Below are 20,305 nucleotides of genomic sequence, written 5' to 3'. Positions count from 1 at the left end.
AGATAAATCTCAAAAATTCTTTGAGGAAACATGGTAGATGGGGGAAATTCAGTGGAAATAGTATATATACCTTAAAGCCTTTGACCAGTTACCACAATGGAGATTACCAGAGAAAATGAAGAAGTGTGGAATTATAAAACTGGATTAGAAATTGGTTAGAAAGGGAGAAAATAGAATGGGAGTTCAAGGCAGTTTTTCAGAGTGGTTGGGTGGTTAGTGGTATTCCTCAGGGTTCAGTTCTGGGGCCACTTCTGTTCACTGTGTATATCAATGATTTGGATATAGGCTTAGAGAGAATAGTGTCAGCATTTGAAAATGATACCATCATAGGAGGTATAGTTAATTCCTTAGAAGAACAAAGAAAGATGCAAAGGAATATTGTTAAGATGGGATAATGGGTTAAAAAGTAGCAGATGGAATTCAGTGTCAATAAGTGTGAGTGGATACATTTTGTTAAAGAAAATAACAGCAGTAATTGTACTCTGAATGGAAGTAGGCTTGATGCTGTGGAAGAGCAGAGGGATTTGGGGATATAGGTTCACAGGACATTAAAGGTAGCACCTCAAGGTTAATGAGGCTGTAGAAAAAGCGAATAGAATTCTAGGTTTTATCATGAGAGGTATGGAGTATAACAGCCAAAGGGTAATGATGAGGCTCTGTAAAACTTTACTGAGACCTCAGTTAGAGTACTTGTGCTGTATTGGACTCCACACTACAAGAAGGATATTGAGGCTTGAGAGAGGGTACAACGTAGATGCACTAGGATGCTGCCTATTATGAGGAAAAATTAAGGCTTTTTCATTGGAACAAAGCAGATTATGGGGCAATATGATAGAAGTATTTAAAATTACAAAAGATGGGACAGGGTAGATAAAAACAGACTGCTCCCAGTAATTGAGGTCTCTATAACAAGGGGCTATCGTTACAAGATTAAATGTGAAAGATTTAGCACAGAGAGCAAGAGAACATTCTTTCCATGGAGAATTGTGAGGAATTTGCTTCCAGGGTTAGTGGTTGAGGCAGAGACTATGTCAACATTCCTTACATTAGAGTGACTACATTTCAAAAGTACTTCATTGACTGTGAAGCACTTTGGCACGTTCTGAGGTTGTGAAAAGTGCTTTATAAATGCAAGTACTTCCTTTGTTTTTCTTTCTTTCTTCAGCATTCAAGATTAGAATGGATAGGTGAATGAAGGAAAATGGGATAAACTGATATACGAACGGAGTGGCTAAACACTGACTGGTTGGGCTGAATGACCTGTTTCGGTGTTGCAACTTTTATGTATCTATGTATTTCTATGTACAAGCTTGAACAGTTTAGAACATTGTTTGAACCTCAACATTAGGCCTGATCCTTTAACTTTCTCACTGATATCTATGATTTAATATCTGTGGTCATGTTTTCTTTGTTTTGGGGAGGAGCCATATGCTTTGCCATTAAGAGAGGGTACCAATGTCTTGGGATCTTATCAGGTGATGATTACAACAGGCAATGGCACTCCTTTTGTGGCAATATGAATGCGAATTTACAAAAAAGCAATTTGCAGTATATTATGAGGGAATTCTATGGACATTACAAAAATTCTGGAGGAAAAAGAATTCGATATGGCCCATTTTCAGGCACGGGTAGCGTGATCCGCTATTACCCGCGCCCGATGGCCGCTACGCTGCTGAGAGGCTGCATGGAGAAAGAGGAAGTTGGAAATGGGGTGTGCTCAGCGCACGTCATCGGCAGCCTGCAACCTCTTAAATGGAACATGCACAGTCCACTAGGAGGAGGGAAAGATGGCTGCAAGGATGGCAGCACCGGAGCGAGAGAGGGCCCCACGCTTCTCGCATGTTGCACTGGAGGCCCTGGTGGAAGGGTTGGATGAAAGGAGGGCCAACATGTACCCGCAGGGACAGTCAGGGGACCCTCCAGACTGCAGCTTCTCAGGCATTGGCAGGCTGTGGCCCAGGAAGTGAATGCCAGGAGCATGGCACCATGCACGTGGTTGCAGTGCCGAAAGAAGTTCAATGATTTGACATGAGTGGTCAAGGTGAGTGAATACAAGTGTCAAGTGCCACATCCAACCAACTGCACCACTGCTCCATGCATCACGCCCCCTAACATCCACCCACCAACAAACACTGCCCATCCATACGCAATGCTGCACTCGTCATGCTGCATCTCACCCGCACATAGTAACACACTTGCAGGCCACACAACCACCACTCACAGGTCACACACACTGGCAGCTATTCAACCACGACAGGCACATTGCCCACACACCTTGCAGGATACTCACTGACACACTGTCCTCTGTCTTGCAGGAGAAGGTGGCGCATAACAGCTGGCAACAGGAGAGACCTGAGGGTGGACGGGGACGCTTACATGTCCTCATCCCCCGGACTGTCTGGGTGGGCTGCTTGGGTGGGCTGTCGCTGCAGCCGTCGCAACATGCTGCACTGGAGGTCCCAATGAAGGGGGTCTCTGCACATCTATGCTCCTTCTCGTTTCCCACATCTCCCTCCTCCCATAATCTTTTCTGACTCACGTGCTGCACATGCTGTCAGCACACACGTCTTACTTGCTCCTCTCCCCACTCTACAACTCAATCTATTTCCCTTTGTCATTGCAGAGACCCAAGAACACGTGGAGGAGGACACTGAAGCCACACCGTCACTCGATCTGACACTTGCTTCCACCAGCTCAGAGACTGACACTGCGCGTCCTTTAGAGGTTAGGTTAGAGGAGGGATCTGCATGTGGTGAGACACCGGGCACAAGTGCGCAGGAGCCGGGGCGGGGTGAACGGATACCACAGGTGCCAGCTCGCCAAGGGCAAGGTCGCTCACTAGTTCTGCTGCAGAGGCATCAGATGAGGACTTTGATGGGCCAGGCTACAGAAGACAGCTGATGGGCGTGCACCACCAAATGCTTGGGGCACTGGAAGGCCTGCCAGAAAGCCTGCGCACAATGACAAGGGGCATGGAGGAGTCCAGCTCCAACTTGGTGCAGGGCTTTGCGCAGAGCTTGGAGCCCATCCTTTCCAACATGAAACAGGTGGTCACCTCCATCAGCGCACCTGTGGAACCCACCATGATGCAGCATCTAATGGCTGATGTTGCAGCTTCCATTGCAGCTCAAACCGATGTCATCAAAGGTCTGCAAGCTACGGTTGCTACTCAGACTGCTGCAATGGAGGCTCAGACTGCTGCTATCATGGGTCTGGGGACCACTGTGGAACGGGGCTTCCTGGGCATCACAGCACTCCAGCAATCCGTTCTCCAGCTGATCACCAGGATTGCTGAGGCGCCAGCCCGGGAGAGTGGCAGTGGCGCCATGGCAGTCAGACCTGCTGTCCTCTCTCAGGACGACAGCATTCCTGCTCCCACCCCTGCTGCTCCACCAGTGCCCTTGTTGTTGCCTATCGGCCAGCCAGCCCAGACTGCTGCAGCCCTTGCTGAGATGGTACAGTCTGAAGCCGGGCCCTCCCGGTCCAGAGCTGCTCGAGATCGTCCTCCAAGGCCATCTGCACGCTCCTCCATTGAAGGCCAGCAGCCTCCCACCACCCATGCTCCAGCCACTGGGGAAGCACCTCGTAGGGGTACTAGGATAGGTAAAGGCACACTAACAACAGGCACTAAGGGAATGCACAAGGGTGAATAGTTCTGTTCTGTTTCCATAATTTCATTTATTCATTGCTAAATGTGAATTTGAATTTGCATTTGGTGGTGGCTTTTATTTGTGCGATGAGCTGAGGGGGAAACCAACATGTAATCAGATGGAGGGCGATTTGATAGTCTTGTGGGAGCAGAAAGGTAGGGAGTGTAGGTCTGTTGGTGAGTTGGGGGATGTAGTTGATATTATTGATAGCGGGCACAGATCAGGTGAGCACACAGAGCCCTTGCAGAGCATTTGGTCCGTGTTGCAACCTTACATTTTCCTCCACTTCCTCTTCTTGCTCTTCCTCTTCCTCTTCCTTCTCCTCAGCATCTTCCGCCACCTCCTCCAACGAAACAATGGGCGCTACACAGTCCAATTTAGCGCCCTCTGATTCTACAATATTTAGCAATGTTGATCATTTTATACCACATGTGATCAAAAGTAATTTAAAAAAAATGTATTTTCGAGATGTGGATGATCCTAGTTGCCCTGAGAAGATGCAATGATTGTGATCCCGCGATGGTGTTTGGTGGGGATCATTACTTAGTTAAGCAGTCTCAAGTAAAATATAAATTCATCTTTTTCCCCTACCAAGTCTAGTTTTAGTTTTCTTCGAATACTTGAAGTGAATACTTTGATTCCCAAGTGGAAAGTCTACAATTATCCTTTAAGTTTTATTCTTTGTTCTCACTTGGATACATGTTTTATTTAGGCCAAGTGCAGGCCATTGAACGACTCTGCAGCTTCTATGAGAAGGTTTTAGATGGTAAACAGCAATGTAGCATCTATTATGAGCGCTGGCTGATGCTTGCTCGTAAGTTAAAGGATAAAGAACAAGAGATGAAAATGTTGAACATTCTAAGTCATCTTTACCTGTCTTTCAACACAAAGAGGTGAGTGAAATAAAGTGGGACCACCTACCTCAATACAAAATAGAGCAATAGACCATAACAGCTCATTAATCAGACCTTGTCAATCCTTAGGTAATCCCCATCATTAAGCTACTGTGTGTCATTTTGTACAAATTATTGTCTTTCCATATGTATTATTTTTTTCATATTTAAATATTCTGTTAATTTAGGGTGAAAATATTTTACTCAACTTTAGCAACATAAAATATCCTGTTATATGCTTTAGATTACAGAAAATGTTTCGAGATCTTGTGTTTTATGTATTCATCACAAAGTAATTGTTGAAGTATTGAAAGTAAACAGAAATTCAAATGTTAGTTCCTACAGATCATCATTAGAATATACCAAACAGAGCCTGAGGAATTTTATTGATCTAGGAATGCGCAACAAGGAGGCAGAGGCCTGGCTACTGGCTGGAAAAATCTATTACTTGATGGAAAAAGATGAACTTGTTGAGCTGTACCTTCAGGTACTAATTCTTTACAAATTTCAAAATGTTACCACTCAAACGTCAGTTCTGACTTCTTTGCGACTGACCGGTGGAGTGTGCTGGTCAGCCGCCCATTCCAGCAGCGGAAGACGCTGCGATTGTGAGGCCACGACCTCATTTAAATTTGGCAGGCGAGCTGCAGGGCGCTAAACATTGGCCAGGGGCGTGGCGGGGGGGGGGGAACAGCACTGGAGGGCACTGTCAGGATTGAGGCCTTGAGATTGGGCCGGGGCAGCCGCTAGCAAGGTAAGTTGTGAGGGGTCGTGATTACAGAGGGTGGAGATCCCGGGGTGGCAGGGGCCCAGATTATTTTTGTGGGCCCCGGAGGACACTGGCCGGAGAATTAACCGAGCAGGCTCCAACCAGTCCCAAACTAAAATGGCAATCGGGGTCCTATGTACATTGTAGGACCACGATTTCCATATTAAAAAGGGCCGATCACCTAAAACAGGCAGGCACTTGGACACCCGGCGATAGGGCCCGTCGCCAGTGTTAACAGCGGTAAGGCTTCCGATCCCATTTTGGGACTGCTAACGCTCCGTTAACACCAGGCGAAGGCAGTGAAAAGTGACTCCAATAAATCTGAGCAGCTCTATTGTGTTAAGTTCATTTGTCCCTTATAAAATGTGTCAGAGACTAAGCACAGGGGCTAATGTCACAAATTTGTGTTTGTTTAGCCCAGAGGTATGAGACAACTGGCCTCTTCAGTCTGAAAGAACTACATCCCAATCTTACAAAGGCTTTTGGTTTGTTCTTTTGAAAACCATTAACTAGAATTCCAAAGGTTTTAAAAATCGAAATTGTTCAGAGTCTGCATTGTTTTAATGATTGTATTTTTGATGAATCCTATGAATCAAACAGGCAGCTGTACAGACAGCTCAGAGAATGGAGGATTTGCACTTTACTATGAAAATCAATGAAGCAGCAGGGGACGTGTTTTACAATGGATCTAGGGAGCGAGAGAAAGCGACATCATTTTATAGGGTAAGTGTTAGAAATATATCATTGACTGTCATAATAATTGGCTATAAAAAATCCTTGGGTTGCAACACTGGTGGTTATGTCAGGATCATACTCGACAGTATCGTCAGTGCTCAACCCCCAACACCCCCCCCACCCCGCCACCGCCGTTTGGTGGAAGGGGTGGTCAGTGGGAGGGCATCTCGATAGCATAGGGCAGTCGGATGTAAGCACAACTTGCTATGGCCGTATTCTGTCTTAGGGGCGGAATGAATTATTTTTTTATTCGTTCATGGGATGTGGGCGTCGCTGGCGAGGCCAGCATTTAGTGCCCATCCCTAATTGCCCTTGAGAAGGTGGTGGTGAGCCGCCTTCTTGAACCACTGCAGTCCGTGTGGTGAAGATTCTCCCACAGTGCTGTTAGGAAGGGAGTTCCAGGATTTTGACCCAGCGAAGATGAAGGAACGGCGATATATTTCCAAGTCGGGATGGTGTATGACTTGGAGGCGAATGTGCAGGTGGTGTTGTTCCCATCTGCCTGCTGCTCTTGTCCTTCTAGGTGGTAGAGGTCGCGGGTTTGGGAGGTGCTGTCGAAGAAGCCTTGGCGAGTTGCTGCAGTGCATCCTGTGGATGGTACACACTGCAGCCACAGTGCGCCGGTGGTGAAGGGAGTGAATGTTTAGGGTGGTGGATGGGGTGCTTTGTCCTGGATGGTGTTGAGCTTCTTCAGTGTTGGAGCTGCACTCGTACAGGCAAGTGGAAATTATTCCATCACACTCCTGACTTGTGCCTTGTAGATGGTGGAAAGGCTTTGGGGCGTCAGGAGGTGAGTCACTCGATGCAGAATACCCAGCCTCTGACCTGCTCTTGTAGCCACAGTAATTATGTGGCTGATCTAGTTAAGTTTCTGGTCAATGGTGACTCCCAGGATGTTGATGGTGGGGGATTCGGCGATGGTAATGCCGTTGAATGTCAAAGGGAGGTGGTTAGACTCTCTCTTGTTGGAGATGGTCATTGCCTGGCACTTGTCTGGCGCGAATGTTACTTGCCACTTATCAGCCCAATCCTGAATGTTGTCCAGGTCTTGCTGCATGCGGGCTCGGACTGCTTCATTATCTGAGGGGTTGCGAATGGAACTGAACACTGTGCAATCAGCAGCAAACAGCCCCATTTCTGATCTTATGATGGAGGGAAGGCCATTGATGAAGCAGCTGAAGATGGTTGGGCCTAGGACACTGCCCTGAGGAACTCCTGCAGCAATGTCCTCGGGCTGAGATGATTGGCCTCCAACAACCACTACTGTCTTCCTTTGTGGTAGGTATGACTCCAGCCACTGGGAGTTTTCCCCCTGCCATTGACTTCAATTTTACTGTGGCTCCTTGGTGCCATACTCGGTCAAATTCTGCCTTGATATCAAGGATAGTCACTCTCACCTCTGGAATTCAACTCTTTTGTCCATGTTTGGACCAAGGCTGTAATGAGGTCTGGAGCCGAATGGTCCTGGCGGAACCCAAACTGAGCATCGGTGAGCAGGTTATTCGTGAGTAAGTGCTGCTTGATAGCATTGTCGACAACAACTTCCATCACTTTCCTGATGATTGAGAGTAAGCTGATGGGGCGGTAATTGGCCGGATTGGATTTATCCTGCTTTTTGTGAACAGGACATACTTTGGCAATTTTCCACATTGTCGGGTAGATGCCATTGTTGTACTGGAACAGCTTGGCTCGAGGTGCATCTAGTTCTGGAGCACAAATCTTCAGCACTACAGCCGGAATGTTGTCAGGGCCCATAGCCTTTGCTGTATCCAGTGCACTCAGCCGTTTCTTGATATCACATGGAGTGAATCGAATTAGCTGGAGACTGGCTTCTGTGATGGTGGAGATATCTGGAGGAGGCCGAGATGGATCATCCACTCGGCACTTCTGGCTGAAGATGGTTGCAAACGCTTCAGCCTTGTCTTTTGCACTCACGTGCTGGACTCCGCCATCATTGAGGATGGTGATGTTTACAGAGCCTCCTTCTCCCGTTAGTTGTTTAATTGTCCACCAGCATTCACGACTGGATGTGGCAGGACTGCAGAGCTTTGATCTGATCCGTTGGTTGTGGAATCGCTTAGCTCTGTCTATAGCATGTTGCTTCCGCTGATTAGCATGCATGTAGTCCTGAGTTGTAGCTTCACTAGGTTGGCACCTTATTTTTAGGTACGCCTGGTGCTGCTCCTGGATTATCAAGGCCAACCTCTGGCAATTGTCCTATCAACCCCTGAATAAGGGGGATAATCCAGATATACTTTTTTAATAAAATATTTAGACTCTTCGGGGGTCAGGGCCATTTGCTTGGTTGGGCCCACTTACGCCCTTGTGAAGGATTCATGTGTTATACATTAAAGGACTACATTCCTATTACTCAGATAAGATAGAGTAGGCAGATTGAGTTCATTGCAATTTACGATTGACGCAGTTTGGAAGGTAATCAATAGATCTTCTCAACACTCTGATAAAGCTATTGATTCTCTTCTTAATGCTGCTTATCACAAGGTTGGAACAGACTATCTTTGTGCCACCATCTCTGCTATTAGTGAAAAAATTTGTTGTAGATTCTGCTGTTACAAACAGGTCATAAAGCAATGATAGCCAGACTTAAAGCATATGTGCAGTTACCATAGAATCATAGAAAGGTTACAGCATGGAAGGAGATCATACGGCCCATCAAGTCGGTGCCGGCTCTATGCAAGAGCAATCCAGCTAGTCCCACTCCCCTGCCCAATCCCCGTAGCCCTGCATTATCTTTCCTTTCAAGTACTTATCCAGTTCCCTTTTGAAAGCCACGAGTGAATCCGTCTCAACTATCCCCTCAGAAAGCGCATTCCAGATCCTGACCGCTCGCTGTGTTTAAAAAAAAAAGTTTTTCCTCATGTTACCTTTTGCTACTCACCTTAAATCTATGTTCTCTGGTTCTTGACCCTACCGCCAATGGGAACAGTTTCTCTCTATCTATTTTGTCTCGACCCTTTATGATTTTGAATACTTCTATCAAATCTCCTTGCAACCATCTCTGTTCCAAGGAGAACAACCCGAGCTTCTCCAGTCTATCCACGTAACTAAAGTCCCTCATCCCTGGAATCATTCTAGTAAATCTCTTCTTCACCCTCTCTAAGGCCTTCACATCTTTCCTAAAGTGCGGTGCCTAGAACTGGACACAATATTCCAGTTATGGTCGAACCAGTGTTTTATAAAGATTCATCATGACTTCCTTGCTTTTGTACTCTATGCCTCTATTTATAAAGCCCAGGATCCCGTTTGCTTTCTTAACTGCTTTCTCAACCTGCCCTGCCACCTCAACAATTTGTGCACGTATACCCCCAGATCTTTCTGTTTCTGTGCCCTCTAGTTTATATTGCTTCTCCTCGTTCTTCCTACCAAAATATATCACTTCGCATTTTTCTGTGTTAAATTTCATCTGCCACGTGTCAGCCCATTTCACCAGCCTGTCTATATCCTCTTGAAGTCTATCACTATCCTCCTCACTGTTCACAACACTTCCAACTGTTGTGTTATCTGCAAATTTTGAAATTGTGCTCTGTACACCCAAGTCCAAGTCATTAATATATATCAAGAGAAGCAGCCCCTGGGGAACACCACTGTACACCTCCCTCCAGTCCGAAAAACAACTGTTCACCACTACTCTCTGCTTCCAGTTACCTAGCCAATTTTGTATGCATGCTGCTACTACCCCCTTTGTTCAATGGGCTTCAATCTTGATGACAAGCCTATTATGTGGCACTTTATCCAACGCCTTTTGAAAGTCCATATACACCACATCAACAGCATTGCCCTCATCTACCCCCTCTGTTACCTCATCAAAAAACTCTTATCAAGTTAGTTAAACACGATTTGCCTTTAACAAATCCATGCTGGCTTTCCCTAGTCAATCCACACTTGTCCAAGTGACTGCTAATTTTGTCCTGGATTATCGTTTCTAAAAGTTTCCCCACCACCGAGGTTAAACTGACTGGTCTGTTGTCACTGGATTTATCCTTACACCCTTTTTTTGAACAAGGGTGTAACATTTGCAATTCTCCAGTCCTCTGGCACCACCCCCGTATCTACGGATATCTAGAAGATTTTGGCCAGTATCTCAACTACATCTTCCTTTACTGAGACTCTGGCAGCATCTTCTTCCTTGGTAAAGACAGATGCAAAGTATTCATTTCGTACCTCAGCCATGCCCTCTGCCTCCATGAGCCCTTTTTGGTCCCTGATTGGCGCCACCCCTCTTCTTACTACCTGTTTACTGTTTACATGCCTGTGGAAGACTTTTGGAAACATAAGTTGCAAACATAATTTGTGTTTTTCCCACTACAATACTAGTCTGTTGTAAAAATGTTAAGCTATGCAGCCTTCCTGTCACATGACAAAAGTCAACAAAAATCTTGGTAAAACCACAATGGGAAAACTTCAGAAAGATTAAAAACATATAGCTACCCATCGATACAGTGCTACTCTTGGGAACCAAAATAGTATTGTATCCAACAACAACAACTTGCATTGTTATAGCACCTTTTTAATGTAGTAAAACATTCCAACGTGCTTCACAATATCAAACAAAATTTGATACTGAGCCACATGAGATATTAGGACAGCTTGGTCAAAGAGGTAGATATTAAGGAGCGTCTTAAAGGAAGAGAGAGAGGTGGAGAGATTTAGGGAGAGAATTCCAGAGCTTAGGCCTAGGCAGCTGAAGGCATGGCCTCCACTGGTGGAACGAAGAAAATTGGGGATTGCACAAGAGGCAAGAATTAGAGCTCAGAGATCTGAGGATTGTAGGGCTGTAGGAGGATACAGAGATAGGGAGGGACGAGGCCATGGAGGGATTTAAAAACAAGGATGAGGATTTTAAAATCGAGGCGATGCCGGACCAGGAGCCAATGTGGGTCAGCAAACACGGGTGATGAGTAAACAGGACTTGATGCAAGTTAGGATACGCAGCTGAGTGTTGTATACAGAAGTGACCCTAAATATGCTGTTTTAAAATGTTTTCCAGTCAAACCAAGAGAGGGTTTGTACCAGCTACATGGATTTTGCTTTACCATCCATCCATCTCGATTCGCACAGGAGATATGAAGGCTATCAATCCCACACTCACCAAGTGCTGAGGGGCATGCAGAATTGCTGTATTTTTTGTCAGGGGTGGACTCATGCTGTAAGATAATGTTTCTGCACAGAATATCTTAATCACAGAGATGACAAAGTGGGCATGAGTGCAATAGTCAGTTTGAACCATATGTCTTGGTTAAAGTCTGTTTGATGGCAAATTACTGCTGATTGTTTGGGTGTTTGCCAATTTTCAGCTTGCAGGTTTGAGTCTTGTTTTGATAAAGTGGACACTGGATGTTGGAGCAATTGAACTTTGAATTTGTGTGCTTTCATGGAGACAAGTCAAATACAGGGGCATGACCTTCTCGGAAAAAGTCTGCAGTTTACTGGATCTACTGGTGCACACTTCTAACATCTGAGGCCACTACGCACTTCTGCTGAACCCCATCAATCTTTGCTTGGTCATGGTCGTCTCTCTGCACCTTTTGCAGCCCACTGGACAACGTCCACCAGTGCTACCACTGATACTCTGCCCCTCGGGCGGCTCCTGGATTCACTCCCCCTCCACAACTGACTCTGAATCTGGACACTGGTTCATAGATGCTCCAAGCTGACTCCACCCTGTCTACAAGTCAACTTCATCCCACCACAGGGCCTTAGACTTTAACCTTGGTTTATATTGTCTCCTCTCTGTCCTCTGTTTATGTCCAGGATATGTCTCTCCTAATCTTTACTATGCCTATCTAACCCAAATTTCCTCTATGTCCATATATGTGCACATTTTGGCTGCTGCTCTGGATCTAAGCCCATTACTTCTATTTTTTTTCTTTCACCCCTTCTTTCTTCCTCTTCCTGTCACCAGCAATGCCACCTTTCATTTCTCCCCTCTCAAGTATTTTGCCACCCTAATTTCTATCCCAACCCATTGCTAGTGCTTCGCCTTAATACCCTCCTGCCACCGTCCCTGTCTTGAATTCCCCTTGAATAAGCCCCTGGCTACCTCTGTGCCTCTCTTGGCATTCTCCAAAGGGCCCATCGAGGCATCTGTCGCTGCCTCCTTATGAGCAGCAATCCCAACTGCCCCATCCTCCTCTCTCAACACGCTGTGCCGGTCGGCCACCCAAAAGTCAAAATCTACCCAAGGTTCTATTTCAGTCTGATATTGTACAGCGCATTTTATTCATTATAATAGAAAGTCACTGCATTTTCAGTGTGACAATTGGTACATAATTGGGCATTTTAGCACCCAGATGTGAGTAAACTAGTGAAGGATAATAAGCAATGTCTTTTATCCTTTATTCCCAGGAATTGAGCATGTAATCTAGACTGACACTCCAGTTTAGCACTGAGCAAGTGCTGTATTGTTAGAGGGGCCATTCTTCTGATAAAATGTTCAAACAAGTTCCTATTCAGAATATTTCAGCTCATTTTGATAGAATTGCCTGGAATTGTCAGGCAGGTGCCCAAGGAAGAAAGCACGCTGTTTAATTCAATTACAAATATCAGGTGTGATTTTCTCAGATCTATTTTTTGGTAGGTCTTTTGGAATTTAATGGATAGTTATTGAAATTCAGTGGGTACCCATTCACTTATTAAAAGATATTCATTAGCTTATCTTTTTTCAAATCAGAGATTCTATCTGAAGTCTTTGAAGAAAGATATTCAGACTGGATCACTTCTGTCGACATTAGGAGAAAGAAAAGGAGGAAATATATTTACATTTAAGTTTAGCACATCAATTTAGTATTATTAATTATTTTCTACACGAGAAGCTAGGTAAGCCTAACATCTATATTCTGTGTTATTGCTAATATTCACTTACTGTTTTACTGCTTATTAAGTTTTTGTGTGGCAGTTAAAGACTAAATCAAATCCTAGTGTTGTGTTAACCGTTGCCCTCCTGAAGACAAAGAGGATCACATGATGGAACCAGTCACTGAAATAAATTTAAAGAACGTTCTCTAGGCCTGCTATGGATTTACTTAGATATCTGGGTAAGTGAAAACATTCTGTATGGATATTGGGAGCTGTAGCTCACCTAGGACATCATTCTGAAACACAGAAGCCAAAAATATCTAGAGTTGAAGGAAGAGTAAAAGAAACCCTGTAACATAGCACTGCCAATCTTCCACCACAGCATTATTCAGAGAAGAGCAAGGAGTTCTTCTGGTGTTTTGACCAACATGCTCAATCGACATCACCAAAAACAGATGAACTGGTCGTTGTTGTTTGTGTGATCTTGCTGTGTGAAAAATTGCTTCCATATTTGCCTAGATAATAACAGTCAGTGCACTTTAAAGTCATTAATTGTATGAGAAGCTCTTTGCAACGTTTCTAAGAGACATGATAAGGCATTGTATAAATGCAAGTCTTTCTTTTTTCCTGTTCATTTTTGACGTTCTTGGGTTCCTGTGTTTATAAGATCCAAGGAAAAATTGTTTTTATGCAAAAACAAGCATTGCCCAATACGCTGACAATGGCATGTACTTAGCAGTCTGATTTTTCTGATACGAAGATTTATGAATTTTTCCTTAGGATGGGGCAATACCTCTGGCTAGGAAGACAGGAGATACTGAAGTGGAGCTCAGACTTTTTAACAAATTGACCGAACTTAGTACTTCATTGAACCATTTTGAACAAGCCCTAGAATATGCGATTGCAGCTGTAAGACTCAGTGTAGACACTGGTGAGTAACTTCCCATTTGTTTATTAAGTATGACGGGACAATATTACATGTCAATTTCAAACTAATCATTTAAAATGGGAAATTTACATTTAAATGATTAAAGATAGGAATTGCTACTATTTTTAGTTTCCTGTATTGGATAATTTAGTGTCAAAAATCAGTTTGGGGGCATGTCCTAGTGTAAATACCGAGATGCATCTGCTGGGAATGTCTGTCACTGACCCTAGTAGACTTTTGGGGTCAAGAGAAACTTCCGTACTTCACAGTGCAGTAATGGGTGCCAGTGCCACGAGGCGCACAGCTAGTGTGCCCGCCATAATAGAGGCCAGAAAGTCTGGCAGAGTTACCAGGCGGAGTGGACGTCATATTGGCACCATCCTAGAATAAAAGGAAACTGCTGCCAGTGACCTCCTTTGTAAGGGATGGGGGTGCATTTAAATATATATATTTTTTTGACATACCCAGGCCCTAATCCAGGCCTGGACCCCCAGCTGGGCCCCACTTCTGACCCTTGTCGTTATGATCTCAGGCCGACCCTGGTCTCATTGAGGGCTGGGGAAAGTCGGAACTCCTGATGTATTTTTATTGAACATCTATACTATAGGGTAAATTCAGCGGGGGGTGCACTTAAAGAGAGCACAATTTGAAGAATCAGGGCTACACTGTTGTAGTCCTATGTGCAACCAAACTCCCTTTCAAACATTGCTCTCTACAGGAAGTGTGACAGAATGAATTTACCCTTATTTTCCAAAAAATAAGTTTTAATCTAGAGTGAAAATAATTGGCATTTTGCTGATTAGAAGTGCCAGAATGATATAAAAATGACAAGTATATGTTCAAATATTCTGCCAATGTTTTATTTAAAAGCTCAATATTTTATCAGTATTTCTGTATATTCAGGAGTAGATGCATAAAGAGGTTAGTAAAAAAAAATACAGTGGGTTCTGAGATACGGGAGAGTGCTATTGAAGCCCAGTTAATTATAAATATATAAGGAATTAGATTAAAGGCCCATTTTGTATTAGTTTCAGTGGTGTGTTTGCAGTGTCAGCTCCCAAAGCACTGATCTTGTGCATCTGGCTGCAAGCATAAGTAAAACTGCTGAGACTCGGTAAAACTTTACAGACATACCTGGGGAATTGGCAGTACAAATACCCCACTGACAATAATATGAAAGGACCTAACACTTGAAGAAAAAAGATATTAAAGGGTACAGAGAAATTGCATTACAAGAGATGACTCCAGTGGAGGAACTAGCACCAGTATGGACATGATGAGCCAAATGGTTTCTTTCTGTCTTTTTTCTATGATTGTACAAAATTATAAATATGAATTGGGCAATAACTGCTTTTCTATATATGATCACCGAGACCCTATTTGTGTCCCATTATACAAGCCAATACCCTTAATACCAATGCATTTGAGCTTTTTCTTTAACTAAAAATACAGAGCAATAATTATTTCATGATATGATTAATTCAAAGTTTTTTTTTATTATCATTCATTAGGAAACCAACTGAAGGAACAGGTTGCTTTTTATCGACTAGCCACAGTGTACTACGCATACCAGCAGTATGAGATGGCTGAGAACTATTACCTGAAGGCGCTATCTCTTAGCTCTCACCCATTACAGTCTGCTAAAGAAGCCACGTACTACATGAAGGTTTACTTCAGACTAGGTGACATTACTCTTCACAAACTCAAGGTGAGAGAGTTTCTCTATAACTAGCTTTTCTGCACTCATCTTCTAAACTGCCCTATGGGTTTGGTCAACTCAGAAGGAACATGCACCAAGGTTGAATCAGCATTCTTAAAACCACCAAGCCTTGTCATTGTTCTCAATAAATATCTATAATTAGGGTAAGTGATTTGGCATGACATGACGTCCCACAACAAACCTCATTACTTTCTACATTGACCATGGGTAGTATGCTTTAGTGGCTGAGTACCACTATATTGTGTAAGGTGCCCCTGAGGCAGTGAAAATACTGTTTTCTAGGTGTATCTCCACAATAACAAATCACATGCTCAAACAATAACATACAAACATAAGTTAACATTTATTGTCAACATATTCTGTTGGCTCATTTAAGAGCTACGTTAATTTGTGTTGACTAAAGTTTTGACTTTAGCAGCTGAATAGCAAATAAATCAGCTTGTGTTCTTGCATCAAAAATTGGGCCATTTAGATGTTAATTATGAAAAGGAGTTGACATCAGGATTAACTGGGAAGATGGTGCTTTTATGTAAATTCAGCCAAAGGGATCTAATATTTTACCAAGTGAAGTCGCCTTCCCTGGTTACAACATACAAAATACAATGCAGTTCTGGTCACCACAATAAGCAGAAAGCACAGTTGTTGTTCCAGAAAAAAACAGCTATATAGGCAGGATTCCCACATGATTTGTCAAATTCACAAATGAAGGAAAGGAATCATTGTGAGACAAGGAAATCAAGTGAGGGCACGCATATGAAATGAAGAGCTCTCAATCTAGGATTAGAAGAAAATTTTCCCACAGATTGGTGAATGTGTGGAAAAGGAGTCAAGTTGATTGATTCCTTAAAAGAAAGAGCTGTATAAATAGCTGGTTAAGAACGATATAGGAATATATAGAAAGGTGATCAAATACTCCACAGAACACAGTTATTCCTGAGATGCTGGTGCCTTAGATATATCATCTGTAGAATGGAACTGGTCAGGGGTGATAATGTAGATTGATATCCTAAGGTTTCACTGGATTATTTTAGGAGTCAGAGAAAAAAGATATTCAGGGCTTCTTCATCTTGGAAATCTAACCACTAGTTAATCACTTCAGGGGACCAAATAAGTTGGACAGAGGCCATGATTGGGCTAATTGTGTATGGTTAGTGGAAAGGGCAGACGTGATAACTGGTCTTTTAAACATACTAAAAACAAAGTACGTACCTAATATATATAAAATGCACAGAAGATGCCAGTTTGGCATGCTAAGTAATTGGTTAGCCCATTATAACATTTATTTCAAGTTATATATTTGCACTGGTCTTTGAAGTAACAATGATAAATTAAAGCACTTATAGGACTTCACTCTATTCTAAAAACAATTTCCCTCTCCCTTGGTTTCAGGATGCATACGATGCCGCTGGCTACTTTCAGATGGCTTTTGCTGCAGCTACTGAACTAGGAAACAAGCAAGATTTGTTTAATGTTTGCACTAAACTTGCCAACATTTACAAGAACTACCTTACAGATGAAGATCTGTGTTTGCAGTTCATTCAGAAAGCGAAGGCCCTCAGCACTGAGCTACACAAAAGCACAAAGACCACATGAACAAGCGAATGTGAAGTTATATAAGATGTAAAATGAACTCCTGCAACACCTTCATTACCACAGCTAGTTGTTGTTTAAAGTAATTCCTGATATGTTGTATGCCGATACATTTACCTTTCTTTCACATTCAAGAATCCTGGAACTCCCTTCCTAACAGCACTGTGGGAGAACCTTCACCACACAGACTGCAGTGGTTCAAGAAGGCGGCTCACCACCACCTTCTCTAGGGCAATTAGGGATGGGCAATAAATGCTGGCCTCGCCAGCGACGCCCACATCCCATGAACAAACAATAAAGGTGAAGGCTAAAGACCCATTTAACAGGACACTACCAAGGTTGAAATGTATAGGATGGCAGACAAAATAAGTTGATAAGTGGTGACTGGGGGATGCCAAGCTTGGATTTTAAGAGCCTGTTGATTAGGGAAAGAAAGGTAGATTGAAAGAAGTAAGGCATTCACAGTTTTGAATTTCTGGAGAATACTTACACCACAGTGATTGATTGACAGGTCCTTTTGTTCTACTCTGATAACCATAATGAACAAAATAGAAACATCTAGTAGCAACAGGACTACTTCAAAGTGCTCTGTGATAGTAAAAATGATTTAAAATTGCTAAACATTTGCCATATCTAGGCAGTTGGATAGCTGAATTAATTGTCCACAGTATTTTGCATTAGCCTCTGGAACAACTCCAGTAATGCTGTAGACTCCAATATGTTTAGTTCATCATAATTTTTATATTTGTAAATTATTCTGAAAATTATGGATATTTAAGATACAAAGATTAAGATTGTACAGTGGGGCTGTAGAACTACCAAGTTCCTAATGGTGATGCTAAGAACAGTAAATTGTGATACTGATGCCACAGTATTTTTATAATACATGTGGAAATGCATTTGTGAAATTTAACAGCTTCCTTATATAAAATGTATAAATCAAAAATTCTTTATAAATTTGCCATTTTAAAAAATCTGCTCAAGGCAGATTTGAAGTAACACAGTGCTCATACCTCATTCCTGACAAGGTGCCATATCTTATCTGCCTCTCATTTTTTCACCAATTTTGATTTTCTGACCTGGATGGTCCCCAAGTGGCTGCTTTTAGACAGTTACAAATAGAACTGTTGTAAATTGCTATTATTTGCACTCTTTCTATGGCAAGTACTGAACATAGAAAGCACTCCTCAAAAGTGAAGATCGCCTTTAAGTACCTCACTTCATACATGCTACTTTATAGCATAGCACAAAGTGGCACAATGATATCATCTTTCTCAGAATGCACTGTGGAAAAGAAAAGTATTAGATTCACTTTTAAAATGAACAAATGTTGTTATGGAATCTGGAGTTCCCCCACACGACATAGCTGCAGACAATATTCTCAGTCATGTTAAATTGTAAGAACTTAACACATGATTTGAATATGGTTGCTGTTGCTATATATCACGTTTCTAATGTGCGTGTGGACCAAGTGCAACAGCCAGAAGATCAAAGGCTTTCATTACATTGGGCACTACACTGCATTATAAATGGAGGGAGAACTGTAAGCAGAAATTTTAGAGATGTAGAAATTACACTGTTTTCCACAATAAAGATTATTGCAGAGTGAATTATGAAGCTTTAACATAAGGTAATATTTTAACAAAATTCTTATTCTGGTACTCATTTTGCCTCATTGACCAGCTCTTGTACCCATTGAAATTGCAGAGAGGTACTCTTTCTTGTTTGTTGTTGTTAGCATCAAGTGACCTGTACAAACTTGAGCTTAAAAGATGAAAGTACAATTTGCAAAGAGATGAAAATGATGCAAACAGTGAACAATGTAGCATTTTATCTTGTTTGAAATGTGAAAAGTTGAGTATCATTATTTAACAGCAATGTGAAAACAAAGTATTTTTATATTTAAAATATTTTATGTAACAAAATGGAAGCTTTCTTTTATATTGTATTATAAATTAGGCTAAATATTGGAATATAATTTTTAATTGATAACACTTTTAACATGGCAGAACATAATAATGTCAACGCATTTTCATAATGCCAAATTACTTATGGTTCAAAATACTTTTCAGTGTAAACCAATAAACTGAATAATGTTCTAAGATATCGTGGACCTGTTTTTGTCCCTAATTTTCATGAAATGTTTTATTTCAGTTACACTACTGATACAATCTCAGACCACTACCTGTACAGCCACTCAGCAAGGCAGACCAGGGTTACACTGGCCAGGGTGGCTCTCGTGCTGTACTGAGGTCAGCAACAAAATGGGGGAAAAATTGGATAAGGGTCCGTGCTGGGCGATGGTAGTGCGATGCGCTAACACCCTGTGCCCAATGGACCCTGGGCAGGCAAGACGCAAGTTTGAACTCAAGGGAGCACTTACCTGCAATCGGCATTCCTTTCCAGGCCTTGCAATGCAATTTGCACTTTCCGCCACCAGAGGAAGCTCCATCTCTTAAAGGGAGGATGTTTCTGAGAAATCTCTTAAAGGTAGCTTGTACCTGTTATTTGCTGAAAATAACAGTCTACTGTCTGCATGGAGTCTGAACAGAGATCAGACATCGCGCTTGTAAAACACAGATGCAGATCCCATCCCTATGTTTACACACTGATGAGTTATGTTAAAACTTTGAATAAAAAATTGCGCACTACTAAACCCCACATCCTCCAATCTGCATGCCAGACCTCACCAATCTGCCGATCTGAGTTGGTACCTGGCCTGCGAGAGTGCATGCACCAAGGTTCTCTGCTGATGCACTAGAGACCTTGGGTGCAAAAGGTGGACGGAAGGAGGGACATCCTCTATCCGCAGGGGGGGGTGGGGGGGGCAAGAGGCCCTCCAGATATATACTCAAGAGGCAGCGGGGGACAAAGTCAATGCCAGGCGCACAGCATCATGAACATGGATGCAGTGCAGGAAGAAGTTCAATGCTTTGACATGAGTGGTCAAGGTGAGTGAGGTCAACTGTCAAGCGGTGTCTCCTACCAATGGCACCACGCACGACATCCAATAAACTCCATCAGTACTTAACTCTTCCAATCTGATGCTTCCTCTCGCCCTTACACATTACAACTGTTTCAAGCCGCCCACCCACAACTCACAGGCCACGTATGCTGGCAGCTATTCAACCATGACAGGCACATCACCCAGGCACATGTCCTGCTTTCTTCTGGGAGAAGTTGGCGCCTATCAAGAGGCAGCAA

At 43.0% G+C, this 20,305-nt stretch overlaps 1 protein-coding gene across 2 annotated transcripts in view; it reads left to right on the top strand.

Annotated features, from left to right (window-relative positions):
• Positions 1-19,203, top strand: part of sh3tc2 (SH3 domain and tetratricopeptide repeats 2) — a 75,825-nt gene extending 56,622 nt beyond the window's left edge. The window contains exons 12-17 of one of the 2 annotated variants that reach the window (XM_067996418.1): positions 4,363-4,543; positions 4,889-5,030; positions 5,913-6,035; positions 13,644-13,794; positions 15,303-15,499; positions 16,901-19,203. In XM_067996418.1, coding sequence (XP_067852519.1) covers positions 4,363-4,543; positions 4,889-5,030; positions 5,913-6,035; positions 13,644-13,794; positions 15,303-15,499; positions 16,901-17,104 — 998 coding nt within the window. In that variant the 3' untranslated portion in view covers positions 17,105-19,203. Of the gene's footprint in view, positions 1-4,362; positions 4,544-4,879; positions 5,031-5,912; positions 6,036-13,643; positions 13,795-15,302; positions 15,500-16,900 lie in introns of both variants that reach the window. The other variant, XM_067996417.1, reaches the window with a different exon arrangement.
• Positions 19,204-20,305: the final 1,102 nt, after the last annotated feature.

This window comes from Heptranchias perlo, chromosome 14 (genome assembly GCF_035084215.1).
Source record: "Heptranchias perlo isolate sHepPer1 chromosome 14, sHepPer1.hap1, whole genome shotgun sequence".
In the NCBI taxonomy this organism is placed as follows: domain Eukaryota; kingdom Metazoa; phylum Chordata; class Chondrichthyes; order Hexanchiformes; family Hexanchidae; genus Heptranchias; species Heptranchias perlo.
The sequence above is the reverse complement of the archived record's forward strand: the minus strand, read 5'-3'. Positions and strand labels throughout refer to the sequence as shown.